The 27,999-nt window shown below is 24.7% G+C and overlaps 2 protein-coding genes across 4 annotated transcripts; one reads left to right on the top strand and one right to left on the bottom strand.

Annotated features, from left to right (window-relative positions):
- Positions 1-27,989, bottom strand: LOC134829926 (locomotion-related protein Hikaru genki). Of its 3 annotated transcripts, XM_063843223.1 has the most exons (13): positions 27,758-27,969; positions 25,393-25,777; positions 14,631-15,653; positions 11,778-12,002; positions 10,761-10,864; positions 6,228-6,266; positions 5,875-5,998; positions 5,622-5,795; positions 2,502-2,636; positions 2,090-2,443; positions 1,833-2,027; positions 1,545-1,776; positions 1-61 (listed from the first exon to the last, which is right to left on the bottom strand). In XM_063843223.1, exons 2-12 carry the CDS (start codon positions 25,535-25,537, stop codon positions 1,553-1,555), a joined length of 2,742 nt encoding a protein of 913 aa, XP_063699293.1. In that variant the 5' UTR covers positions 25,538-25,777; positions 27,758-27,969; the 3' UTR covers positions 1-61; positions 1,545-1,552. The 3 variants fall into 3 exon arrangements, with proteins under 3 accessions (XP_063699293.1, XP_063699294.1, XP_063699291.1); XM_063843224.1 differs by lacking the exon at positions 1-61 and having other exon boundaries at positions 1,179-1,776; positions 27,868-27,989; XM_063843221.1 differs by lacking the exon at positions 1-61 and having other exon boundaries at positions 1,179-1,776.
- LOC134832449 (probable 4-coumarate--CoA ligase 1) lies at positions 8,542-10,735 on the top strand. The gene is made up of 3 exons (XM_063846466.1): positions 8,542-8,884; positions 8,941-9,932; positions 10,376-10,735. Exons 1-3 carry the CDS (start codon positions 8,542-8,544, stop codon positions 10,733-10,735), a joined length of 1,695 nt encoding a protein of 564 aa, XP_063702536.1.
- Positions 27,990-27,999: the final 10 nt, after the last annotated feature.

The raw sequence follows: 27,999 nt of genomic DNA, 5'->3' as shown, positions 1-27,999 counted from the left end.
GTCCAATTTTTTCGGGTTTTAAAATCAATTTGTTGTAAATTGGTGTACAATTTTAATTGTTCTGTGTTTAAAAGCATTAAAGAGTGGATTGACATGATTTTTTTTTCTGTGAAAACAATCTGAGTTGATGACAGACAAGTAAAGTACTTTAAAAGAGACACAGAGAGAAGAGCTACTACGGAGTAATTGATATGATTGAAAATAAATTGATTATATTGGTAAAATATGTGTTTTTTCGCATTTATTTATTAAAAAATTTATGGGGAGAATTTTTATATTTGGGTTAACTGATTTTTTCAACGAACTTACGATTTTTTAATTCAAAATTTTAATTTTGGTTAACATTTTTTTATTTGTTTTTTTTTACTAAAATTTAAATATTATTTAAAAGTTGTCAAAGGCATTTAAAATTTAAAAAAATATTTTTAAATATAAAGAAAAAAAAATTTGAAAAAAAAAAATTTTTAATATTAAAAAAAATTTTAACAATCTGAATTTAAAAATTTTTTAACTTCTATAATTTTTAAAATTTATTTTTCGATTTTTATTTGGTTTAAAAAATTCTTTTTTAATTATTTAAATTTTTTTTTATTTTTTCACCGAATTTTTAGTCTTCATTTAAAAATTATTAAATTATTTAATTGTTTTTCACAAAATTAAACAAAAATATATAAAATTTATTTTTGATAATTTTTGGTTAAAAAATGACAAAAAATATAAAAAAAAGAAAGATTTTGAAGCATTTAAAATTTTTGGTAAAAAAATTAAATATTTTTTTTTTTTTTTTTAAAATTTAAAAAAAATAGAAATTTTAATTGAATAATTTTATTTTATTTAATAATTAAAAAATTATCAATTAAATTAAATTAATCAATCTAAAATAAAAATTTTATAATTTTTTAAATATTTTATAATTTTTAAAATTTTTTAATTTTTTAGAAAAACTTTTTAAAAAAATTAAAAATTTAATAAAATTTAAATAAATTTTTAAAAATTTAAAATAATTTTTTTTAAAAAATTTAAAAAAAAAATTTAAAAAAAATTAAAAATTTTATTTTTTTTTTTTAAATAATATTTTTTTAATTTTAAAAACTTTTAAAAAAAAGGCTTTTAAATTATTTTTATGATTTTTAAAATAAAATTCGTTACAAAGTTCGTTGAAAAAATCAGTTCCCCCCACAATTTGACCATATTGATCATCATCATTGATATGCGTAAAATGACTCTTTTTATCATTTTTAATTTTAATTTGAAGTGAATGTAAATAAATACACTTTTTTTTAATATTAAAAATTTTACACCGGGAGATTGGTTTTACATTGATCACACAATAAATTGTTCACTTCTGTGATATTTTTTCATTAAAAAAATAAAATTTGTATTTTTTTGTAAATATTTTTTGTATAATTTTTTTTTCTTTGAAATACTGTCAACTACGAATTAATTATTATTATTAAATATTTTTAAAATTGATTGAAATATTTTACAGAAGAAAACGATTGTTTTTGTTCGAAAAAGACTTAAAATTCATTCAAATCACTTACGAGCTACTTTAACGATCTCCAACTTCGGTATATGACACACAATGAGGCGTGTTGCCGGACCACGTGCCATCAGCGAGACATTTTGGTCTCTCGGGCGGCATGCCATTGACGCCTTGTTCGACGAAACCCGTGCGACACTGAACTGTCAAGAAGTCTCCCGGATCGTAATGGAATTTGAGCGGCGCTATCAAACCATTTGGCGGATCGCCCGGGTAAGGACATTGAGCATTGCCTGAATTTTTTGAGTTTTTTAATGAAAATTTAATGAAATTTAGGGATTTTACTTACAAAATGGCGGCGGATGTGACCAAAATCCAGTTTCAGTACACACGATACTTGCTTCTCCGACGAGTAAATGTCCTTCGGTGCAACTAAAAGTCACGAGAGATCCCACAGAATGTTTTCGCTGAACAGAATTTGCATGTCCTGAGTGCCCATCAATTCTTCCATTCAACGGAACAACAGGTTGAGTACATTGAATTGCTTGAAAAAATAAATTTTTCATGAAAAATCATCAAAAAATCGTGAAAAAATCAAAAATTTACCTCGACAACGTGGAATTGCGCCGCTCCATCGACCACTTGGCTCGCATTCAATCGTTGGCATGCCCGTCAATTTGTATCCCCATGAACATCGGAACACAGCACGACCCCAAGCGGAAGTATTTAACTCAACTAAACTCAAATGCGGATCATCCAAGAAGAGCGGAGGACATTGAATGGGAATGCACGTCGGAACAGGCGAACTCCAATTGCCCGAAGCCAAACAAGTTGCATTTTCCGAGCCTTGAAGCATGTAACCCGTGGGGCAATGGTAAGCAGCGCGTTGCCCAAGTTTCAATCCTTCGAGTTTTACGGTCAATGGAAGTGTCGGCGGAGGAAGCGGAGTGCAATTTGATACTAAAAACGAAATTTTATGAAGAAAAAATGAAAAATTCACGAAAAAATAGAAGCAAACCTGCCACAATGATGATTATGCTGTTTGTCAATCCACGCGGCGATGCACAAGTGTAAGTGCCGGAATCAGCATTTTGTATGTCTTTCACTGTCAAGCGATAGCGGGAGCCTTTCTCGTCAGGTACGGCAGACCATCCTACGGAAATTGCGAAAAAATATAAAAAAATAGCGGTAAGTAAAAGGAAAGTTAATGACGAAGCATAAAATTTTCATTGAAAGTTGTCGTTTTTGAAAATTTTCTAACGACAAAAGCACTTTTTGGTAAAAAAAAATTTTTTTGACCCTATAAATACACATTTTAAAAAATTTCCCAATGCAAAATATGAAAATTTTCCCAATGCACAATTTGATTTTTTTTTCAATGCAAAAAAATATGAAAATTTTCCCAATGCACAATTTGAATTTTTTTTAATGCAAAAAATATGAAAATTTTCCCAATGCACAATTTAAATTTTTTTTTTTCAATGCAAAAAAATATGAAAATTTTCCCAATGCACAATTTGAATTTTTTTTCAATGCAAAAAAATATGAAAATTTTCCCAATGCACAATTTGAATTTTTTTTCAATGCAAAAAAATATGAAAATTTTCCCAATGCACAATTTGAAATTTTTTTCAATGCAAAAAAATATGAAAATTTTCCCAATGCACAATTTGAATTTTTTTTCAATGCAAAAAAATATGAAAATTTTCCCAATGCACAATTTGAAATTTTTTTCAATGCAAAAAAATATGAAAATTTTCCCAATGCACAATTTGAATTTTTTTCAATGCAAAAAAATATGAAAATTTTCCCAATGCACAATTTGAAATTTTTTTCAATGCAAAAAATAAAAATTTTCCCAATGCACAATTTGAATTTTTTTTCAATGCAAAAAATATGAAAATTTTCCCAATGCACAATTTGAAATTTTTTTCAATGCAAAAAATATGAAAATTTTCCCAATGCACAATTTGATTATTTTTTCGATGCAAAAAATATGAAAATTTTCCCAATGCACATTTTAAATTTTTCTCTTATCTGGTAACGCTCGTAACTTTATTACTTAACAGATCAGACAGACATAATTTTTTGTAATTTTTTTTATAAGAAATGTGCTCAAAAAATGACTTTTCATCGTAATTTGTAAGACAATAAAATCAAAAGTCATTCACTTTTTTTACTTTTACTTTACGAAAAAAAAATAGTTCAATTCACGTCAAAAATTTAAAAATTCCTCATATTTGACAGGAAATTGAGATTTAATCTACCGCAAAAAAAAAAATATTGGATAAATTCTCGACAACTGAATTAATTTTTCTCCCACACACAAAAAAAAAACAAAAGAAAAAATTCCGTCAAAGTGACATGTAATCATAATAACAGGAATAATGGCAATCATTGTAAGCATCAAACAATTTTTTTGTGGTTTGTGGCGATTCAGGCTCGTAAAAAATGTCATTTTCACAAAATGCTTTGAATGGATGGCAACACGAGCGAGAGAGTATTATGTGACAAATTGTGTGTGGATATTTTCAGTTTTTTTGCGTTTTTTGTAAGGAAATTTGGCCTAAATACGGATTTGATGCTGGATGAATTTTTGCGATGTTAACGCAGATGTTTGTTGGTCACATGAGTAGATGTTCATGAATTTGTTTGGAAAATTTAGTGATATGAGAGATTTTATTAAAAATCGGTCATCAAACAAATTTTTTACATGAAATCATGAAAATGAACAAAAATCAATGAGACAAAATTTAAAAAAAAAATAATTAAATTTAAATTTAAAATTATTTTTTTTTAATTTCAAAAGAAAAAATTAAAAATATTTTATTTACTTAAAATGAATTTTTAAGAATTTGAAATACTATTTCAAAGAGTTATTTTAACTCAATTTAAAAAAAAAAATTTCAGTTTTTAAATTTTTTTAATTTGTAAAAGAAAGAGAATTAAATTAAAATGAAAAAAAAAAATTAAAATTATATTAAAATAATTCTTTGAAAAGGATTTAGAATTCTGAAAAAATTCATTTTTAATAAGTTAAAATTTTTTCTTCTGAAATTAAAAAATTTTAAGCAATTTTTCACTGCCTCAAAAAAGTCGAAAATTTTTAAAACTTTATTTTACATGAGCAAAATTATAAAAAAATTATAATAAATTATTAAAAAAAAAAAATTAAAAATAAATAACAAAAATTTATTAAATAAAAATTAAAATAAATTAAATTAGGTTTTATTAATAATTTTAATTAATTAAAAAATAAATTTATTTTAAATGAAAAAAAAAATTTTTAAATAAAATTCATTTAATTAATTAATTTTTATTTAATAAATTTAAAAAATATTATTTATTATGAAAAAGTTTTTTAAAAAAAAAATTTTTAATAATTTTTTATAATTTATTATTAATTTTTCATAATGTTGCTCATGAAAAGTAAACTTTAAATTTTTTGCAGATTACAAATATTTTTAAAAATAATTTTTTCACGATTTGCAAAATATTTTAATATTTTTACAATTTTTCTGCAAATATAGTTCAAATTATTAATGATTTTCAATTAAAAAAATAATATTTTTTAATTAATTAATTAATAATAAAATTTATAATTTTAGTTGAAATGTAAAATTTTCATAATTTTTAACCAAAATTTAATTTTTTTTATGAAAAAAATAATATTATCTAAAAAAAATCTTTTGAATTGTATCAAAAATCAAATTTCCATGAATTCAATACCGAAACCTCTCATAAAATCCCACAAAAGCATCTTTTTCAGCTTGAAAAGGAATCCCATCGAGTTCAAACTCATTTTTTTCTCATTCAACCTTTCACAAGAAATTCGCTCTTCATCTTATTTTTAATAGTCATTAAACTCATTTAACCTTCGTATCGTTCCATTTCATTTCATTTGCGACTTGCCCTCCCCTGCCACGATATAATCGGCAAATATTCTGATGTTAATGTCTCTGGTAAGCCATCCTCTCTCATTTTCACTTTTTTTCCCATACTTTTCATCCCATTTGTATTATTATTTCGCTTTCCTATCATCGTCTCACACACAGAAGCTCATTACAATTCCATTAACCATAAAAATAGAAATTTATCCCTCGCAATTGTTTTTTTTTTTAGATTTTCATCAACTTACCCGTTAAATATTGTCGAAACCAGCCTGTCCATGTCCATTCGGGAGATCCACGACGTCGCGGATACATGCAATCGAGATGAATGGTGCTGCCCGGCAACACTGCCAAGACACCAGATGGCTCATAGGATGCCGAACCGACGCCTACTTTGATGCGGATGGATGGGGGACTGTCATCTGCGTCGAAATTAGCGATAAAAAAAATTAGTTTTTTATGGAAAAAAATTTTTTAGATGAAAATTCATGAAAATCTTACCGGAGTAATTAGTTAAAAGTGTTGTCGGTACGCAAGTGGGCATTTTAGGTGCCCATAATCCATTTGAGCAGAGCACTTTGGATTCGCCAATCAACTTGTACAAGCCCAGATCCTTGCAACGTGCCTTTTTTACGGACCGGGTATTACGTTTTGTTAGTTAATTGATTAAATTTTGCGTGTTTTTGTGGAAAAAAACGAAGAAAAACCGAAGACGAAGGAAGAAAATTGAATTAAATTATTTGTAAGGCATTTGTTTGATTTCAATTTATTTTGTCAGCATGGCACACAAGCAAAAAAAAAAAGTTTCACAAGTACTTAGTGCGAAAAGGAGATGAAATGAAAAATGTAATTACCTCAATTTTACCTCCATGTGGCAAATCCCAGCCAGTTGTCTTTTATTATTGAGAGAAAAAAAAAGAAAAAAAAAATTAAATGACTCAATTTGGAACGAATTTCGCCTTTTCAAACACAGCCAACCATAAATTCCATCAGAAAAAAAATAAAAAAAAATTAGAAGGACGAAAAAAAGGTGGATTTATTAAAAATTCTGATTGATCTTCCGCAACTCTTTCTCGTTCCCCGAATAAATATTTTAAAACTTAATCATTAAATCCACTTGTGTCCTCAATTCTCTCGTACAATTTCTCTCTTCCAGCAATGAAATATATGAAGACTTAACTTGATTTGTATCCCAGTCGCAAGCAGCAAAAAAAAATGGAAATAGACAAACGTACACACGAAAAACTTGCCTTTCTAAATAAATAAATAAATAAAATGGGAAAACAAGTTAAACCCAATTTATACCGACAAATAAAAGAGGAAAAGACGAGAGAGACGAGGAAGAACAAGAAAAGTTACAGAATAAATATTTTCGCAAACAAAGTTCGTCAAAGGTTTGTTTGGAATTAAAGGACAAACGTCGGTCAGTGACCAAAAGTTGTACTATAAAAGTTTTTTTTTTAAGTATTTTCTTGGAAGATTTTCTCCTTTGTGTGCTTTGAGTTTTTTCTGCGAATTTTTCTTCATTATTTTGAGTCAAGGGAGATTTTTCGTTGTAAATTCGGTTCATTTGATGTTAAAAAAGATTGAAATCAACTGAAAAAGGATTTGTTAAATTTTAAAGAATTGAATCTTATTAAATTTATGAGAAAATTAATTTTTTTTTGCTTTTAAGGCGACGCTTTTTTTCTTTAAAAAAATTATTATTTATTTCTTTTTCATAAAAAAGCGTTGCCTTATAATTTACTGTTTTTTTCATTAATTTAATTAATAAATTTTCTTAAGGAATCCCATTTATGAGGGTTTCTATATTTTTAACTTGTTAAACAATTAAAAAATTATGAGATTTGAAAAAAAAATTTTTTGAACAACAAAGCGATGCCTTAAAATTAATATTAAAGAGCGTTGTTTTTTTTTAAATTTAGAAATCTCGCATTTTAATAATTTTTGAACAAATTTTTAAGCTTGTTTTTCTAATGAAAATCGCTATAGAAATTTTATAAATTTGAAATAATTTTTCCTTCATAATAAAATTAAAAAAAAAATTAAAAGCGACGCCTTAAAATAAAAAAAAAAATCAAATAAATTTAATAAGAAAATAAATTTAATTATTGAAAATTTAAACGATTTATGTTGATTTCTACTATCATCTAAATATCAAAAAAAAACTTAATGAAGAAACCTTGATACCCTTAGATAATTATTTCAAAGCATCGCTTTACTGTTTATAAATAAATATTTTTTTTAAAGTTTTTATTATGGATAAAATTGAATTTCAAATCAATAAATTTCAATAAATTAAAATCAAATCAAAAAATATTTTTTTTTATAAAGAATCAAAGTTTTGATATAAATTTAAGGCGTCGCTTTTTTTTTCGTAAAAAAACGTTGCATAAAACTTTAAAATATTGAAACTGCAAATTTAAAAAAATTAATAAAATATTAAAATTTTATAGAAAAATTAAGAAAAAAAAAATTTCTCATTCAAGGCTCACAAAAAACTTTTTAACAAAATTTTTGGTCGATTTTTCATGAAAAAAAAAAAAATTCACTGTTTTGCCTCATAAATTTCTCAAATCAATTTTGAACCCATTTTCGATAAATTTCAAAGCTAAAAGTATTATTTTTAATACTTTAATTATTTAAAATTTTATTTTAAACTTTTTTTTACAACTTTTCTTTCCAAAATTATTCCATTTACAAAAAAGGCGTTGCCTTAAATTTAAAATTTGTTCAAAATATTCTTCAAAATGTTTTTAAATTTCATTTCAATTCTTAAATTAACTAAATTTTTCTTTAAAGAATATTTCTAATAAAAATATTTAGTTTTATGAGGTAAAAAATTAAATAAAAAATAAAGCAACGCCTTATTTGAACAAATTTCTTTAATTCCTCGAGTTGAAGATGCCTGATTTAACTCTTAAACGTGTCAAATCAATTATCATCAATCAATCAATCAAAATATTGATAAAAAACGTGTAATTAGGTGAAACATTACATCACAACAAAACTTCCTTATCCATAATTCGCATCTTTTCATCACATATCTTATCAAAAGTTGTCTTTATCGTTCACTCCTCCTATCTTATCACTAAAATCTGATTTAATTTGATAAGATTTCGCTCATTTTACGTTCTTTTCGTCTTAATTCCAGTTCAGTTTCCTACAATGAGTGTCTTTAACCAGAAGGAAAAATATTGGCATGGACCCGAAATTGCTAAAAATCCAATTTTCAATCCAAATAACGGAGTTGCTGACATTCTGTTCGACGCTTTGAGCAGTCATCCCGATCAAATTGCACAAATTAACGCGGATAACGACAATCGCATTGCGTTTCACGAGATCCTCGAAAAAAGTATCAATGTCGCGGAGAATTTAAAAAGTGCCGGGTATCGTCAAGGCGATGTTTTTTCAATTATAAGTCGAAATAACGAAGATTCAGCGCCAGTTGTGTTTGGAACAATTTTTCTCGGAGCTGTTTTGAATACTTTAGATGTCAGTTTGGATGAAAGTGAGTTTTTAAAAAATTTTTTTTGAATAAATTTTTAATTTTTTATCAAAATTTAGGCGATTTATGTCACATTTTCGACAATTTAAGGCCAAAACTGATATTTGTCGACTTAATTTGCCTGATGAAGGTCAAAGCAGTTCTCACAGAGCTCAAAATTACCTCAAAAATCATCATTTTCGACGAAAGTCAATCGCAAATCCCGAATGTTCGTTCACTTTTTCACCAACCAGACATTTCCTCGTCGCCAATTTTCAAAATTGAACCGATTTTGAATCCTCAGACCCGAATCGCCTTCATTTTGTGCACTTCCGGCATCACGGGACCAAATAAATTCGTTTGTTTAAGTCATGCCCAGATCATTTCCGAAGTTCTTCGTTTATGGAATTGGTCCGTTACGGCATCAGATGTCACTTTTTCCTTCAGTTCGTTGTTTTGGGTGTCAGGATTGGCGAATTTGCTCATCGCGACGGTCAAAGGAGCTTCTCGGATCATAACTCAAAGAAATTATTCCTCGGATTTGCTTTTTGAACTCATGGAAAAGTACAAATTGACCCAAATTTGTCTCGCGAACGCTTGCATCGCGGATTTTATTTCAAACAAAAAAATCGAAAATGTCGACTTTGGGAGTTTAAAGCACGTAATTATCGGCGGAAGTATCGTTTGTGACGAAATCAAGGCGGAATTTCGGAAAAAATTGGAAAAATTCAAGACAAAAGTTGTTGAAGTCTACGGATTTATTGAAATTGGTAGTTTAGTGACGTCAACGAGGCACGGAAGCAAAAAAGGCTCTTGCGGAATTGTAGCAACGCAAAATTTGGTCAAAATTATCAATGAAAAGGGGAAAAATTTGGGTCCAGGGGAAGTTGGAGAGATTTGTGCGAAAAATACTTGTCGATTTTTGGGATATTTCAACGATGAGGACTTGACGAAGCAAGCTGTTGACTCGAATGGATGGATAAAATCCGGAGATTTGGGATTTTTTGACGAAGATGGATTTTTGTTCATCAAAGGGAAGATCAAGGAGTTGATAAAATTGAAAGGAATTACGGTAATTATTTTTATTTTATTTTTTGAGAACTTTAAAAAGTTCAAAAAATTTAAATTTTTAAAAAAATTAAAGAAATATTAAGATTTAATTCAAAAAATCTTTTTTTCTAAAATCTAAAAAAATTATTTTTTTGTGAAAAATTTTGACATCTTTTAAATTTGTGAGTAAAAAATATTTAAAAAAAAAATTAAAAAAAAATTTTTATGAAAAATTTTGACAGCTGTCAAATTTTTGAGTAAATATTATTTGACAGCTGTCATAATTTTTCATAAATTTTTTTTTCTAACAGTTTAGAAGTAAATTTTTGTCTTTTTTAGTCAAACGCACTTTAAGCTTCAAAAATATTCAAAATTTCATTAAAATTTTTGACACCTGTCAACTGTCAAAATTTTGAAACTGTCAAAATTTTTTCAAAAACTGCAAATTTCTTTTAAATTTTTTAGATTTCTCCCGAAACAATCGAATCCACGATCCAACAAAACCTCAAAATAGCTCAGGTTTGTGCAGTTCGCATCAACGAACCTCGTCAACCCGAAGACATGCCAGCTCTCGTCATCAAACTGCCCGAAAATTATCCCTTAACAAAGGAAGAAGTCGTTGAAAAAGTTCATGAATTGCTTCCCGATGAACTTTCGTTAAAAGGCGGCGTTTATTTTGTCGAAACTTTTCCAATGACGCCATCGGGAAAAGTCAAACGAGGCGCATTAAAAGAGCTTGCGGAGAATTCGTATCGAGAACAATTGAAGAAAGTCGAAAAAGAACGGAGGAAACAAGAACCAGCTCCGATGTACTTTTTGTCATAAAAAATTAGAATAAAAAAGAACTTACCACGGAAACATTTTTATAGCTGAGTTGCAAATGAGCGGGAATTTTATCGACGACGCATCGTTTGTAGAGTGGCTCGAATTTCATGTTGCCATTAGCGTCTTTGTCTAAAAAAAATTAAAATTTAAAAAAAAATTAAATTTAGAAAATTTTTAAATTTTTTTATAAAATAATATTTTAAAATTTACTTAAAAATTTCAAAAAAAAATACAAAGTATTTTTAAATTAAATTTTATTAATTGAAATTGAAAAATAATTTTCATTTTTTTTAATTTTTGAACTTAAATAGAAAATTTTAACAACAAATGGTGAATAATGTTAAGTTGTTTTAAAAATTAAAAATTAATTTAATTTAAATTAATAATTTTTTTACTAAATAAAAAAAAATTTTAATTAATTAAATTAAAATAATAAAAAAATAAATTATTAATTTAAATAAATAATTAATTAACAATATTTAAATTATTAAAAAATTATTTTTTCTATTTAATTAATTTTTTTCATAAAAAAAAGATTTTTTTCATATTTTCAAATTTTGAAATAAAAAAAGTTGGAAAAAGTTTTAAAGCAAATAATAAAATAAAATAATTTTTTTTTTTCATTAAGAAAAAACTAAAAAAATCAATTTTAAATAATTTTATTTTTTTAAATGTTTTTTAAACGAATTTATAATTTTTTTAATGAAAATAATTTTTTTTTAATTTTTGAAATAATTTTTTATTTTTTGACAATTTAAATAAAAGTCTACAAATTTTTAAATAAAATTTAATTTTTTTTCTAACATTTAAAATTTTTTAAAAAAATTAAAAAAATTTTCATCTAAAATTTTTAAAATGTCAAAAATTAAAATTTTATGAGAAAAATGCTTTTAGCTGTCGAAAAAAATTAAATTTTTTGAAATTTTTTATATCAATACAAATTTAAATATTAAAAGTGACTTCTAATGAAAAAATCTCTCAAACTTAAATATTAACTTAACTTAACTAAAAATAAAAAAAAAAATTAAAATTAATTTCTTACCTTGTTCATTCAGCGCACACAACGGTCCAACCCACTCTCCTTCAACGCATTTAATCTTGCAAACTCTCTGTCCTCCCAATGGCCCAACTTCTGCGGGAAATCTCACTTCAGTAACTTCCCTAAATTGCGCCAATTCCGGTTCTTCCGTGCTTTCTTCCTCTTCGTCGGAATCTTCTTCGGATTCTGGCAACGGAGGCACCCAAAAATCGCCTTCTTCAGCTCCAGCTGCATGGAAAAAACATAAAAAAATTTCAATTTTTCAGCAAAAAATGCGCAAACGGAACAAACGGAGCAAAAACAAACACATCCAAGATAATAAGCTTTGATAAACCACTATCATCTATCTCTGTGGCACACAAAGAGCGACGCTAATTGGACACAACAATGAACTAACAGGTTGAAATAAGAAGATTAATTTACATGTCGTACGGAGCACAAAACAAACACAAACCCGATGATAATGTGAGAATATATCATCTGACACCGTAATTAGAGAAGGTGCATTGTTGCAACTTTTTTCCTCTCTCTGCTGATGTTTTATGAAGAAAACAAGAAAAAACGAGAGAAAACTCGACATGTTTCGCTTGAAAAAGGGATTTTGTTGTAACCACATTGTTAATTTTCCTACTTAGTTACGGAAGAATCGTCTCGTCTCCAGTTTGAAGAAGGATGGAAATAAATTATTTGAAGAACGGCAGCCTTTGTCTTCATTTAAAATTGTGGTTTTTCAAAATTTTATAATTAAAATGTGTGCCTGTCATGATAGTTTGCATTACAGGAAAAACTTTCGATTGAATTTTGGTTTGGGAAAGTCACTTTTGTTTGGTTTTTCAAAGTATTCGGAAGGAAAGAAGGAGAGTTGTCAACAACAATTGATGTATTTTGTGGGATTTTTTAATGAAATGTTGAGTGAGAAGTTTATGGGAGTGGATTTAATGGGATTTGAAGGAACAAAAGGAGGCTTTTGGTAAGTTTTTGATGAGATTTCTTGATTATTTTCAGATTATTTTCAATCGGAAATGGACATCGAGTGATAGATTTGAGCTTAAGAAGTCGTTTTAGAAGACAATTTTTGAATAATGGAGCTTAAATTGGAAAAGCTAAGAGATTAAAAATGATAATTAAAAGGAAATTTTGATTAAAATATTTCATCGAAGAGGCATTAATAGGATTAAAATGAAATTTAGAAGCCAAATTTTGTTTTAAATAACTTACAAGTAAGAATTCTAAAAATTATTTTAAAAAAAATTAAAAAAAAAAATTAAAAATTAATTTAAAAAAAAAAAAATTTAAAAAAAATTGAAAAATTAATTAAAAAAAATTTAAAAATAAAAAATTTAAATAAAAATTAAGAAAATAATTTTAAAAAATTCAAAAAAAAATTTAAAATTAAAAAAAATTAGAAAATTTTAAAAAATTAAAAATTAATTTAAATATAAAATAAAACTAATTAAATAAAAATGAAAAAATTAATAAAAAATAAAAATTAAAAAAATTAAAAAATAATTTAAAAAAATTAAAAAAAAAAATTTATTTAAAAAAATTAAAAAAAAAAAAAATTCAAAATCTAAATATAATTAAAATTTAAAAATAATAATTAAAATTGAAAAAAATATTTTTAAAAAACTAAGAAATTAATTTTAAAAAATTAACAAATTAATTTAATAAAAATTGAATTATATTTTTAAGTTATTTTTATTATTTTAAATTATTTTTATATTTTTTATTTTCTTTTCAGAGCTTTTAATTAGCTAATTAAAATACCGAAAACAGTCTAAAATAACATGCTGAAAAAGTTCATAGCTTTAAAATTGCCATAAATCCATCTCAGAACCGTAATTTGTTAAAAAAAAAAATTAGAAAAATTGAATAATGCCTCCTTAATAAAATTTTAGTTCAAAATTTACTATTATGGCGAGAAAAAAAATTAAATTTCTTTCGAGGAAATTTTTTTTTTTAAAATGAGGAAATTTTTTTATCAAACTTTAAGAAATTGAATAATTTGTGATTAGAATTTTTTTTCGTAACAAATTTCTTTAAAATTCGAGAAAATTTTTTAAATGATTCAATTTTTTTTATAAAAAAGATCTCAAAAGTTTAAAACATTTTTAAAATAAATTATTTAAATTTTTCTAAAAAAAATTTTCAAAAATTCGAAACATTTTTTAAATAATTTTTAATTAAATTTAATTTTTTTTTTTTTTAAGAAACATTTTTCGAAAAATTATGAAAAAAAATTTGAAAAAATTTTAAAAATTTTTAAAAATTAATAATTTTAAAACTTTTTTTAAAATTAGAAATTTTTTAATATTATTTTTTTAAATTTGAAATTTTTTTTATAATTTTTTAATTAATTTTTTTCTTAAAAAATCTTTAAAGATTTGAAACTTTTTTTTTTCGAAGCAATTTCGCTTCCAATCGTAAAATTATGTGAACCGATCTCCATAAAAACTCGTAAAAAGGGCATCAAAAGAACTTTAAGAGCTCTATTCTAATAAAACCCACTCCAAAATCCCTTTTGTTTGTCACTTCTATCCAATTTTCTCTCTTAACAAAACTTGTTCTACTTTTTTTTTCATGTAACAAACAAAATTGTTCCATTACAAAGGAATCAAGAGAACGAACGAGGAGAAGTGTAATGTTATTAACCGTAATACCAAAAGAGCTTTACTTGCATGTCGTCTACAATAAATAATAATAATAAGTTTTTGCCCCAACTAATCCCGCCGTAACAAAAAAAAACTTCTTCTTCATTTTCAGACGGGGGGAGGATTAACAAGGACCAAAATAGTGTTTGTTAGCGGATTATCGCTCCGTTTTTTTTTTTTGTAATTTTTTAAATTAAAAACTCACCGCCTTTGTTGTGTCTGTCGATACTTTTGCTCTTGCTGTCACTACTTCCGGCTTTTGCGCGACTCAAGGCGCCCGTCGTTTTGCCCGATTTTCGCTTGTGTCGCATAAAATGATCATCTTGACGTTTCCTCTTTTCGCGCGGAGATTCGTTCGGCGACGTTTCCGCTTCTCCGTCAAATTCTTCCAATGAACCTTCGTCAATTTCGACGCGTCCCGCGTTATTTTGCGTCAATTTTTCGACAGTTACGGTCGTTGCGCGTTTCTTGTGATTGCGACGAGAGCCGGAATTTTGTTTTTTATTCACCGAATTGAAAACTTGGTCGAAGAAATTTATGTTATCGACTTTTTCGTCGTCGTCGTTGTTCAAATTTGGGTGCATCGCGGTGTCATTCGCGTTAAAAATATTCGGTTCGACATCTTTGGGGTCGACAACTGTCTCATCCGCGTAATTGTCAGCTTGGTAATAATTCTCGTTCCATACTTCGCGGCGTTGTCGATGATGTTCTGCCCCCAAATGATGATGTTTTCCATAAAAAGCTGCTTCACTTTCGACATCGGCCCCTTCTTGGTCCTGTTTATGCTTCCTGCGACGACGCCTTTTGTTTTCTTTGCGTCGACGACGACGTTCGCGCTTCGCTTCGAGCTCCTCGGGCGACATTGTGGTGTGCGTTGCGGTATTTTGGATGCCTTCGGTCCACCAAAAGGGGTTCGTTTCGCCGTAACGCATCATGTCGGGCAATCCGATGCCTGCACTGCCGATCATGGCACTCGCACTGCCGCCCAAATTCAAATTTGTTTCGCTCAGCTGCGAAATTACCTCGGTATTTGCATCTTTTTTCTCGACAATTTGGATGTCGGATGTGTTGAAATTTGCCGGCAAATAAATTTGGGTTGTTTGGAAGGCGACATATGGTTGCGTCGTTGTGCTGGATGTCGTTGTTGTCGATGGCGTTGTTGTGCTGGCGATCGGTTTTTTCGGACGAACAATTTTTATTTCGGGAGGCGAACAGCCCGTTTGACCAGCTGCAATGAGAAAAAAAAGGAAAAATGGGGGAAATTTTAATAAATTTATTTAAAGAGAAGTGAATGATTTGTAAAAAAAAAAAGAGAAAAAAATATATTTTAAAAAATCTAAGAAGTATAAAATATTTTTTTTTTATTTAAAAAAAATATTAAGAAATTAATTTTAGAAAATTTAAAATAATTTTTTTTGAAAAATTTAAAATTAAAATTATTTAAAATTATTTCTTTATTTTTAATTTAAAAATTTTCGAAATCAGAAGAATTAAAAAAAATTATTTATTTTTTTAAATATTTTTTTTTTAATTTTCAAAAAAATATTTAAAAATTATTTTTTTAATAAAAAAGTTAAATAATAAATAAAAACTAAATCAATTAAATAAAAAATTAATTAAGTAAGATTTTCAATTCAAAATTGATTTTTTTATTCATTTTTTTTTATTCATTAATTTTTAATTATGTTAAATTTAAAAATTTTTAAAAACTGAAGAATTTTAAAAATAAAGAAATTTTTTTGAAAATCTTACTTAATTAATTTTCTATTTGATTGATTTATTTTTTATTTTATTTTTTTTATTAAAAAAATAATTTTTAAATTGAAAATTAAATTTTTAAAACTTTGAAATATTTCAGAAATGTTTAAGAATAATAACTCAAATTTTTTAAAAATTTAATTTAATTTATTTTTTTAAATTTTAAAAATAATTTAATTTTTTTTTAAATTTAAAAATAAATTTTTTGAATTTATTTTTTTATTTATTTAAAAATTATTTAAAAATATAAAATAAAAATTATAAAAAAAATCTTGAAAATTTGACATTATTATTTTAAAATAATTTATTTAGAAATTTAATTGAATTTTAGTTAATTAAAAAAATTAGACTTTAATCGATTTAAAAATCATATTTTTTTTAATTTATAAAAAATTAAAAAAAATTAAAAACCAAAAAAATTAAAATTTTAGAAAAATTAAAAATATTTAAAATTTTTTTTTTTTATAAATAAATTTTATAAATTTTCAATGATTTTTTTCAACTAATTTTTAAAAAAACAAAAATTAAACTCAAAAATAAAATTTTTCTAAAAATTTTCGATACCTTCATAAATCTCAATAAAAAGCACATTTAAAAAAAAGTTTCCCAAAGTCACATGTGACTTTTCTCATACGATTGCACACAAAAATGTCCCTTTTTTAACCACTCCTCGCACCGTTTGCCGCCACAACGGAAAATCCTTTCGACAAAAAACATACTTTACATGTTTTTGACAAATGTTAAAATAATTTATCGCCCTTTTTTACGGCAAAGCAATCGTATATAGCAACTAATGATGACCGACAACGGTCCACAGAAATTTTTTTTTGTTTCATAATATTTTAATGGAATTTAAATTAAGTTTGGCACGCTTTGTGTCCTGTCCAACAACGAAGTGAGAAGCGGAGGAGGATGTAATGATATGGGTCTGGGGACAAATTTGGTTAAATTTGGTCGATATTTAAAACAGAAACATTATTATTTTATTATATTATGGTCATTTTGTTACATAAATTATGTCAAGTTTTATTTGAATGTTTTACTTTTTTAGTGCAGAAAATTTTTTCACGTACACAAAATTTTTCGAGTTGATGTGAGATGAGAGACCCCCCATAAAATGTTTGCAAATAAAACTTTTATCTGGGTTAAGTTTTCATGATTTTTATGTTTTGTGATGGATGACTTTAATGAAAAAATGTTAAATAAAAATTATTTTTGTGGAAATAATTTAAGAGGATTATTTTTGCAAAAACAAAAAATAAATAAATAAAATGAACTCTAATGAAGTCGGTATTATAACAATTTCGGGGAAAATAATTTTTAATCAATATATTTAATAAAATGTATTATTTATTTTAATTTATTTTATCAAACAGTGTCATTATATTTTGTGATTGTGGACATAATTAATGAATAAATGATAAAATAATACTTTACACATGCGGAGATATTTATAGCAGAGAGAGAAAATTTATAATTAGCTATTTTTGGTAAATAGAGGTTTTGGAATGTGGAAAATGCAATAATTTAGTTGAATGATTTTAAATCTCATGAATTTTTTATATGAATTTTTTATAATAATGCTCTTTAACGATTTTAAATTTGATCTGCCAAAAAATCAAATTTAAAGAAAATTAAAATTTTGATTTTTTTTAAAATTTATTTAATTTCTTTCTAATTTATTAAAATTATTTTAATTAATTAAAATATTATTTTAAATTATTTAAAATATTTTTTAATTATTTATTTATTTTAATTTATTTTTAATTAATAATTTATTTATTATTTTTTTTAAATTTATTTAAATTAATTTTTAATTATTAATTTATTTAAATTATTTTATTATTAATTAATTTATTTAAATTATTTATTATTTATTTATTTAAATTATTTTTAATTATTAATTTATTTAAATTATTTTTTTTAATTTATTAATTTTTTTAATTATTTATTTATTTTATTTTTTTTTAATTTATTTAAATTATTTTTAATTTATTAATTTATTTAAATTATTTTTAATTTTTTTTAATTTATTTAAATTATTTTTAATTAATTAATTTATTTAAATTTTTTTAAATTATTAATTTATTTAAATTATTTTTTAATTATTATTTATTTAAATTTTTTTAATTTATTTAATTTATTTAAATTATTAATTTATTTAAATTAATTTATTTAAATTATTTTTTAATTTTTTAAATTCTTTTGAATTTATTAAATAATTTTAAATTATTTATTAAATATTTTTTTTAATTTTTTTAAAATTTTTCACGAGCTTTCAAAAAATTTTCTTGAGTTCTAAAAATTAGCTTTAAATTATTTAAAATATTTTCTCTCAATAAAAAAAAAATAATTTACTTTGTAATTAAACAACTCTCGAAAAATTTTCCATTGCAAACAATTCCGCAACGTCGATTTCTCACTAAAAAGCGGAATAATTTAATCTTCAGGTAAGTGCTTGCACATTCAATTACGCGGCATGTCCTTGACCCACATTTCAACGCAGAAATTTCCCAAAGTAAATACCATCTTCTGCATCTAACGACCGTAAATTACTCGGAAAAACTGGCGGTTTTCATCTGTTCTTCCGTATATTTATATTAATATCATTTGTAACAAAATTTCACTCGAATGGAGACGCCTCATACATTTCCGCTGATAAATTGTGGGAAAAAATGGATCACATTACATCACACGAAATAATAAAGAAAAATATCTGGAAAAGTGTTCTCGCTGAAAAAAAGTGCTCAATTGGTCATGAGAGACCATAAATAAATTTTTAATGTCGTAACGTGCGGCTTCTCGAGAAGAAAAAAACAAACAAACAAGCAACAACACCCACAACGAAGAAAAATTTCGAAGAAAAGGAAGAAATTGTCATTTCCGTTCCTTTCATCTCGTTTCTAGACCAATTTCTAAACAAATGCGGCAGAAGAAGTTTCCCTCGTTTTTTTTTCCTCTCATAACTAAAAATAAATTGTTCGTGTGTGAGTTGTTTTTACTTTAACGACACTCTGGCTCGTGTACCGAAAATGCTTGTTGTTTATTTCCCGGTAGACATATTAAGTCAAGTGCTTTTATATTAAGTACAGGAATTACAAGAAGTTGGATAAATTTCATCCATAAAACGCAAATTCGTCACAAGCGAGGAAAAAAAACATGAAAAATTAGACACGAGCAAGAGGCACTAAAGCACAAAATATTTAGAATATTAAAAATTCATATCAATTTTCAGATTATATTTATATCGTCTGAATTTTGTGAACAGAAACGAGACATCCATCGGAACCAGATTCATTTCATATGCAATGCATGCTTGTTCCGTTTAGGCAAAATGTTTTTTTTTCATCCTAAAATGTTTCACAAAAATATATTTGTGAAAAAAAATACAATTTTGTAGAAAAAAAATTTTTTTTTTGCTATTTTAGGGGTAAAAGAGGATTTAATTTAAAAAAAAAATCAAAAAATTAACGGATTTTTTTTTTTAATTTTTCAAAAAAAAAAATTTCTTAGAAATAATTTTTAAAAATATTAAAAAAAATTAATAAATTTAATTAAGCTTTTCTTTAGCAATTTACGTAATTAAATAAAATTTAAAAAAAAATATTTTAATAAAATTAAATAAAAATATTTTTAATTTATTTAAAATATTAAAAAATCATATCAATATTTATAAAAAATGTTTTTTTTTTTATTTTAAAAATATTTTAATAAAATTAAATAAAAAATATAAATCCCAATGCACAATTGAAATTTTCACCTCAAGTCTTAATTTGAAATTTTGACCTAATGCACAATCAAAAATAAAAGAAAAAAAATTTTTCCCAATATACATTTTAAAAATTTTTTTTTATAATAAGGGACATTTCAGAATGTGTATTGGGCTAAAAATAAGAATTAATTGAATGTGCATTAGGAAAATATCTCAAAATATGACCGAGAAAAAAAAATTAATTAAAAGCTAATTAAATTTTTTTTTTTATTATTATTAAATGAAAAAATTATAAACCCCAATGTACAATTCAAATTTTCACCCCATGTCGTAATTTAAAATTTTGGCCCAATACACATTCAAATCTTTATTCATTTTAGAAAATAACAAAAAATTTGCCCAATAGACAATTTAAAATTTCTCTTATTATAAAAGAAGAATTTTTAGAATGTATATTGGGCAGAATTTTTTTTTATTTTTTATCTTAATTCAAAAAATTTCAGAATGTGTTTTGGGCTGAAATTGTAAAATAAGAAATATTTGAATGTGCATTAGGGCAAAAATTTTAAAATATGAATTTACCAAAAGTTAAGTTTTAACACATAAATGGAATATTTTTTATAGTTTTTTTTTACATTTATTTCTTTGCAAATTTTGAAAAGTTTAACCACGTGACCAAAAATGAAGAAAATGTCAAATTTTTAGCTAAAATTTTAATTTTTTATTTTTCAGAAATAGAAGAAAAACTGCTTCAGAAAAACAAATCTAAATATTTGTTAAAAATTAAAATTTAATCGAAAAAAATGAAGTAAGTAAATTACTTTGGTCACGTGGTTTAAAATTTGAAAATTCGTAAAAGAAAAAAAATTCAAATTTTTTAATTAATTTAATTAATTAATAAATTAACTTAAAATTAAATAAAAAAAAACACAAAAAATCCTCCTCCCCATCCCCGAAAAACCTTTAAATTTTTACATTTTTCCAACATCCCGATAAACACAGAGAAAAATCCAAAATTTGCATATCAAATGCATAAACAACACAATCTACTAAATGGAAGTACATACGAGTAGTGCACTCACGTCTTCGCTCTCATGCACCCGATTTTAAACAATATGTTTCCGCTCCTAAGTTGCACAAGCAAACAAAGAAGAACAGAGGCAGCATAATAATAATTTGAGCATTGAAGTAATCTTTGTGCATCCGTTGCATTCAGAATTTTTTTTTTGTTGCCTTTTGTTGAATGCAATAAACACAGGATGCATTATTATTATTTTATTATGAGGATAATAATGAAAGAAAGAAATTTTCTCGAATTTGGGATTTTTCTCTCCTACCAAAGAAGAGAAAAGACTTTTTAAATCCCTGTCACTCAAAAAAAAAAAAAAAGATGAAAGTTCATCAAATAATCTAAACTAAGCCCGTATAACGGATTGAACTTATCACTCAACTTGTCAAAAGGATTACTCTCGGTCCAATTTTGACAGAAGTTTTGCGATAAACAAAAACTTTTTGGAGTAGTTGATTTTTATGTTGAGTGACCTAAAACTTTTCTGAACAACTTTTCTTCGAAAACTCGACAAAAAGTCACCTCATTCCATTACGAAGCTGCAAAAAACGAAAAAAAAAACTAAACCATATCAATTTGTGAACATGTTCAACAACTCCTCTAAACAATTTCCAACAATGCGAACACGACACAAAGGTAGGAGACGAAAAATAATAAAAGACACATAAAAAAAAGTTAACCGAGAAAAAAAAATTTTTTTTCGCACAATTTCATGCGAAACGAAAGATAGAGTGACAAATGGAATCGACGAAAGGAAATAAATTTATTGAATTGCCAATTTTGTTCGATATCTTCCACTCAAGCTCTATTATTCGGAATTCGACAACATCATTCATTTCTCATTTTCCCCGAAAATTTATTGACATCCTCGGAATATTTCCTGCTTGCCGAAGTAGTTGATTGATTTGATCGATTGAACCCTTTTTATCCAATTTTATGATACGGAACCGCCATTAAATTACTTGTTAAATTATGGTTATTGGCTATGTAGGTCAGGATAACGGCTTGGCATAAATGACGTAGTTCGCATCTCATCTCGGGCAAAAAGTTTTGCTGTTAATAAAACATAAACTTTCGTTTAAATTTGAATAAATTTTTGTATCGCATTTTCGGAGGAAATTTTGGTAAAAATGGGTTTTGATGGCTTTTTGTGTCAATTTTATCTATCAGATGATGAAAAATTGTAAAAAATATAAAATTAAAAGAAAATTATGTAAAAAATTAGAAAAATTTGTGAAATATTACAAAATAAAAAAAATGTGGTTATGCGGTAATATAATGCGGTTATGTTTTGTTATTTATTGATTTTGTTAAAGATTTTCGCTTAAATAATTTAAAATTAATAAAAATTAACTAAAAAATTTCTTAAATATTTTTTTTTAAATTTTTTAATATTTTTTTTTTATTTATATAAATTTTTTTTTAAGAATTTTTTTTAATAAAATAATTAAATATTTAATTTTAATTATTTGCATATAATTAATTTTAATTTATTTTTAATTAAAATTATTTTTTTAAATAATTTTTTTTTTAATAAAAATTTTTAAAATTTTAATTTTTTAAAAAAAAAATTATTTTTTTTTAAAAAATTAAATTTTAATAAATACATGTTAATTTTTTTTTCTAAATAAAAATTTATAAATTTTTAATTTTCAATTAATTTAATTTAATTAATTTTTAACTAAAATTAATAATTTTTCATAAATTTTTTTTAAAAATAAAATAAAATTTAAAATAAAATTTTTAAAATAAAAAATATTAATTTTTTTAAAAAAATTAACTAAATTTTTAATTGATTACATTTAATAAAATTAAATTAAAAAATTCATTTTTTTTTAAATTTTTTTAAAGTAATTTTTAAAATATTTTTTTTAATAAATTTTTGATTTTTCAAATAAAAAAATTTAAATTTTTTTTAAATATTTTATTTTTAAAAAATTTAATTTTTAATAAAATAATTTAATATTTAATTTAAAAAAAAATAAAATTTTTAAAATATACCAACATATTTATTTTTTTAAAAAATAAAAATTAATAAATTTTTAATAAAATAATAAATAATCTTATAGTTCAAAAAATTTATTAAAATATGAATAATTTTTTTTCGTTAAAAAAAATTTTTTTTTGAATTAAATATTTAAAATCAAACTGTTAAAAATTTTAATTTTAATTAATTAATAGAACTTCAAGAAAAATAAAAAAATGGTAATAAAACCGGATAAAATGCGGTTATACGAAATTTTGAACGAAACCTTTAAACTCACATTTTACTTTTTATCGAACTTTATTCAACAAAAAATGATCAAAAAAGGTAAAATAGACGTAAATCCATAGAAAAAGAAAAAAAAATTTTCAAAGAAAGTAGTTTCTCTTTTTTGTCTACTTTAAAAGTAGTTCATCCAATATTTTCTGCATAATGCCAATATAATGGATGACGTTCGGTACAACATAAATTTTCTTCGTTGTTTCAAGCAGAAAGGTGCTTAATATTAAAATAAACTCTTGTGAAACAGGAGAAATTGCATTTTTTTCTGTATTTTATTCCAAGAAGAAAAAAAAATTTAAAGCGCAAAAATATTGAACAGACAATAAATAACCGATAAAAGGAATGAGAAAGAGTGAATAAACGAAAGAATAAATGTTCAATGAGTTTTCACTTTTTCTGACTGCTTGTCTTTCGTTCGTTTTAAAATAACAGACCGAAAAAAAATGATGGATAAAAGTTTTCTTGCTACCCAAGTCTGGCTGAACGGAAATTTCAAACAAAAGTTGATCGATGTCTTTTAATAAAGTTGTCGTCAATGTCGTTTCATTAACAATTTATTTTATTGATTGATGATTTTTTTGATTTTTTCACGACCTAATTAAGTTTTTTCTCAGCTTTAATGAAAATCCTCAAAAAATCCTGCTAAAATTGCATGAGAAAAGTTCAAAAGTGAAATTTTTCGCACCAAAGTCTCGATGGAAAAGCCAAACAAAGGAAGATTAACTGATTTAATTTAACTTCTCATTTAATTGATAAGCATCATATTTATTACAGTCATTTTCATTTTGAAATAAAAATGATCATTTTTCTGATGTTTACTTCTGTCCCGTAATGGGAATAATGTTCAACTTGTGCTCTCTGTGCACATTTTTGTTTGACATTCATTTCAGCAGATTTATAGTTGGAAGAATAAATTTTTGCTCGTGTTTGGCTTGGACATGAATTTCCACGAAACAAAAATGAATAAATTTTGAAGAGATAAAAAGTTATCATTAATTTTAATTTTTTTCTAACAAAAAAAAAAGTAAAATTTTTTTAATTTTTTTTTTCAAATTTATTCAAAAAAAAATTGAAAATTTTAGTAAGAAAAAATTTTTAAACTATGAAAAAAAAATTTAAAAATTAAATAATTCTTGAAAAAAAAAATTTTTTTTTTATTTCAATTTTGCAAAAAAAAAATATTTTAATATATTTTAATTTATTTTATTAATTTTTTTTATTTTCGAAATTTTTTAAAATTAAATTTTGAAAATTTTTATTTCAAAAAAATTAATTCAAATTATTTTTTTAAATTAAATTTTAAAATATTTCGAATTTCATAATTTAAAATAAAAATATAAAAAATTTTTTTAAAATTTTTTTTTTTCATTAAAATTTTTTAAAAAAATATTTTTTTTTAAAATTAAATATTAATTTAACTAAAATAAAATTATTTTTTTTAAATTTTAATTAAAAAATAAATTAATTATTAAATTAAAATATTTTTTTTTAATTATTTAAAATTAAAAAATAAATTTTATTAAAAATTAAAAGAAAAAAAAATTTTTAATTCAAATTATTTTTTTAAATTTTCAGACAGACATCTGAGCTGAAAAAAAATAATTTTCATTCATGCCAACGCCTCAGAAATAGTTTTATCAGGTGTAATGATATTTGATTTTTATTTTTTTTTCTCGTTCGAAAATGCGAGTGAAAAATTCCGACTTTTTTTATATTCACATCGGAATACGGAGAGAGCAACAAGGGAGTGATACGGCAGAAAAAAATGAGGGTAATCAAGTAAATGGAAAAATCTCCTGCTGCTCGCTCGTAACTGCCGCACACAGGGACGACGACACACGATCACTGAACAGATTGAAGCACGAACAAAACAAAAACAACACATTAATCGTTGCATTCCCCCAGATTATCTCTTGATACGACCATAAAGAGGCTTTTGTTTTCGATCGTTTTGTGTTCGCCGTAAAATAATGATGAAAAGCATCGCAATGAATGGAGAAACTTTTAATTATGCTGATTATTGATTCATTATTTTTTACTCGAACTGAGTGATAATGATGATGAACACGAGCTGCTCGAGGTTGATTAACGAGGTCAAAGTTCGTTAATGTCGTTTCCGAGAAACTATTTTGATTGTTATTTATTTTGCCAATGGGACTTACGTGGTTCGATAGTTGTTGATGCGGCATCTGTTTCACCCTCGGCTTGTACAAGATGAAATACTGATGTGGTAACGAGCAGTAACACGAGCCAATTTTTCATGGCGTTGTTAACACGACGATCACTGAATGATTTTGAAATTTTCATGTTTTTATTACTTTTTTGCTTCTTTTCCTTGTTTATTTTCACATTTCTTCGCTACATGTGTGTAACGAGCTTTCTCTTTTAATCCATTTCTGTTTACTTTAATCTTATTTCGTTCACTTTTTTTTAATATTTGCGTTGTTTAAATTTTTCCTTCGCACAAAAAAAAAGTTTTTCAATTTAATTCACTTTTTTTATGTACATTCATTGATTGAAGCGCGTTTCCTTGTAAGTAATAATCATCTGCAAAAATTTATAATTTCATCTCACAACTTTTCTGATGTTCTCATTTGAACAAAAAAGAGCCTCAAGGCCTCTTTTTGTGTTCCGTGTAAAACAACTCGAGCGACAACATTCAACATTTTTTTTTCTGTATCTCGAAATACTTGTGAAAAAAAAAGTTTTTCCAGTTTCGTTTTCATTAAACCTCATTTCGAAATAAACAACGCCGCATGCAGCGAAGAAAAAGTTTTTGAGAGGTGCCATAGTAAATCTTTAGCTGGATGAAAGTATGCGGGGAGAGAGTTAGTTTGTAGAAGTAGATTATTAAAAGTAGTTTAAAAATAGTTTTTACAGTGTTTTATTCACTCGAAAATGCATAAACTCTCGTTGGATATTGCGCTTTTTTATTATAAAAGTTTTCGAGTTGATTTTTTTCAATGGATCAAAAGACATTCTTTTAAAAAAATTGACGACTTTGGGGTGTCTGTCTGTTACTACTTGAGAATTTAGTCGATATTTTTTGTTAAAATTTTTAACTATTTAACATTAGAAAATTAAAAAAAAATACTCAAATAATAAAAAAAAATTAAAATAAATAATTATCTTTCAAAAAATTGAAATTCGCTTTTAAAAAGAAATTGTCAAGGTCTGTTCATCTTCGAACCATTCGATTTGTTATTAGGTACGCATTTTGTTTTACATAAGGTAATATTGTAAGATGAGCTTTCTATTATTGGCTGACCTTTGTAAGATCAACTTCACTTATGTCATGTATGTATCTAAATTTTTAGGTTGATGAGCTCTTAGTCATATGGATTTGTTTCATTCAGTTTAAGCTCCTTGATGATAATTTGTGTTATTTAATGTATGGCAGGATGAGAGTTATTTTAAAACTAGGCTACTCTGGACTTTTAAGTTAGTAGTTTAGCGACAAAATTATTTTGATCTTGATTTATAAATAAAGGCATTTGTAGCAACTTAGTTTTTTAATGTTTTCCATCATTTAAATTTTAGAAACTGAAAAAAATATAAAATTATAAATATTAAAATTTTAATTAAAAAAAAATTAAGAAACTGAAAAAAATTAAATTTTAATTAAAAAAAATTAAGAAACTGAAAAAAAAATTAAAATTTAAGTAAAAGTTAAAATTAAAAAAAAAATATAAAAAAAATATACTTAAAAAATTCTTTTTAATAAAATGCGCTCTCGTTAAAATTCATTCCGCCGAGTCACTTTTTTTCCAACAACTGTAAAAGAGGCTTTTCTCGGGATAAAAAGTTGTGTCATCATATGCTACCACTTTTCTGCCTTTTGTTCTTAATTCCGCAATTTAATTTTTTTTTTATTTTTTACATCTTTTTTTTTTCACTCGAAGTCCTTCAAAAGAGAAAATAGTTTTTCAATTCATCTTGTGAGATACAATTTCACGCACGTATTATTAACAAATAAACAAAAGAGGAAAAAAACTTTTTTTTTCCCTTTCTCTTTTAATCTGTGGCAATACAATTTCATATTTCTCGTTTTATTTTTTGTATTCAACAGAATTTTCCACATCGATACCTTTTGGCGTGATATGCGGTCTTTTTGCGCGCTGTTTATATCAATTTTCATAAATGTAACAAACAGAAAAAAAATAATAGAAATTCACAGGAATATCGATGATGATAAGATATTTTTGTGTGTTTAGAAGGCAATACGCGATAAATTTTCCGAGAACTTTAATATTTAATTTTTGCGTAGGCATTTATCAAGGGAAATCGATTACTTTGTTATTTTTATCTAATTTCAAGGTTAACTGAAAATTTAATTGGTTTCATTTTTCGCTTGAATTTGAAGAATTTTTTCATTCATTGAATTTTTAATAATTCATAAAAGTGATGAGCAGAAATTCGAGATGAAATTCAAAAAAAAAATAATTCCTTTGATGTTGAATGATAAATTCTGTCAATAACAAACGTTCCACACTGTTCATGCTTTTTTATTTGTATTTAAACACTAACTTCACTTGTTGTTGTTGTTGTTTTGTGGCGAATATCCGACATGAAAGCCATAAATATGTCGGAAAATTTAATAAAATTTTTTGTTTATTTTTAATTTTCTTTCCTCTCACTTTTTTTTTGTATTTTATTTTATTTTCCACACAAAACGATAAAACTTTTATTTGTTTTATTTTTATGTATGTGTTTTCCGGTAACACTTTACTTTATTTTTTTCCGACTTCTACACTGTTTAAAGGCTCACC

This window comes from Culicoides brevitarsis, chromosome 2 (assembly GCF_036172545.1).
Source record: "Culicoides brevitarsis isolate CSIRO-B50_1 chromosome 2, AGI_CSIRO_Cbre_v1, whole genome shotgun sequence".
Lineage (NCBI taxonomy): Eukaryota > Metazoa > Arthropoda > Insecta > Diptera > Ceratopogonidae > Culicoides > Culicoides brevitarsis.
This window is presented reverse-complemented; position numbering and strand designations above follow the sequence as displayed.

Excerpts from the sequence above, each read along its gene's own strand:
- LOC134832449 (XM_063846466.1), top strand. The coding sequence starts at position 8,542 with ATGAGTGTCTTTAACCAGAAGGAAAAATATTGGCATGGACCCGAAATT. Across the intron at positions 8,885-8,940 it reads AGATGTCAGTTTGGATGAAA|GCGATTTATGTCACATTTTC; the intron begins GTGAGTTTTTAA and ends ATCAAAATTTAG. Across the intron at positions 9,933-10,375 it reads TAAAATTGAAAGGAATTACG|ATTTCTCCCGAAACAATCGA; the intron begins GTAATTATTTTT and ends TAAATTTTTTAG.
- LOC134829926 (XM_063843224.1), bottom strand. The coding sequence starts at position 25,537 with ATGAAAATTTCAAAATCATTCAGTGATCGTCGTGTTAACAACGCCATG. Across the intron at positions 10,865-11,777 it reads GTGTGCGCTGAATGAACAAG|ACAAAGACGCTAATGGCAAC; the intron begins GTAAGAAATTAA and ends AATTTTTTTTAG. Across the intron at positions 2,028-2,089 it reads CGCAATTCCACGTTGTCGAG|CAATTCAATGTACTCAACCT; the intron begins GTAAATTTTTGA and ends TATTTTTTCAAG.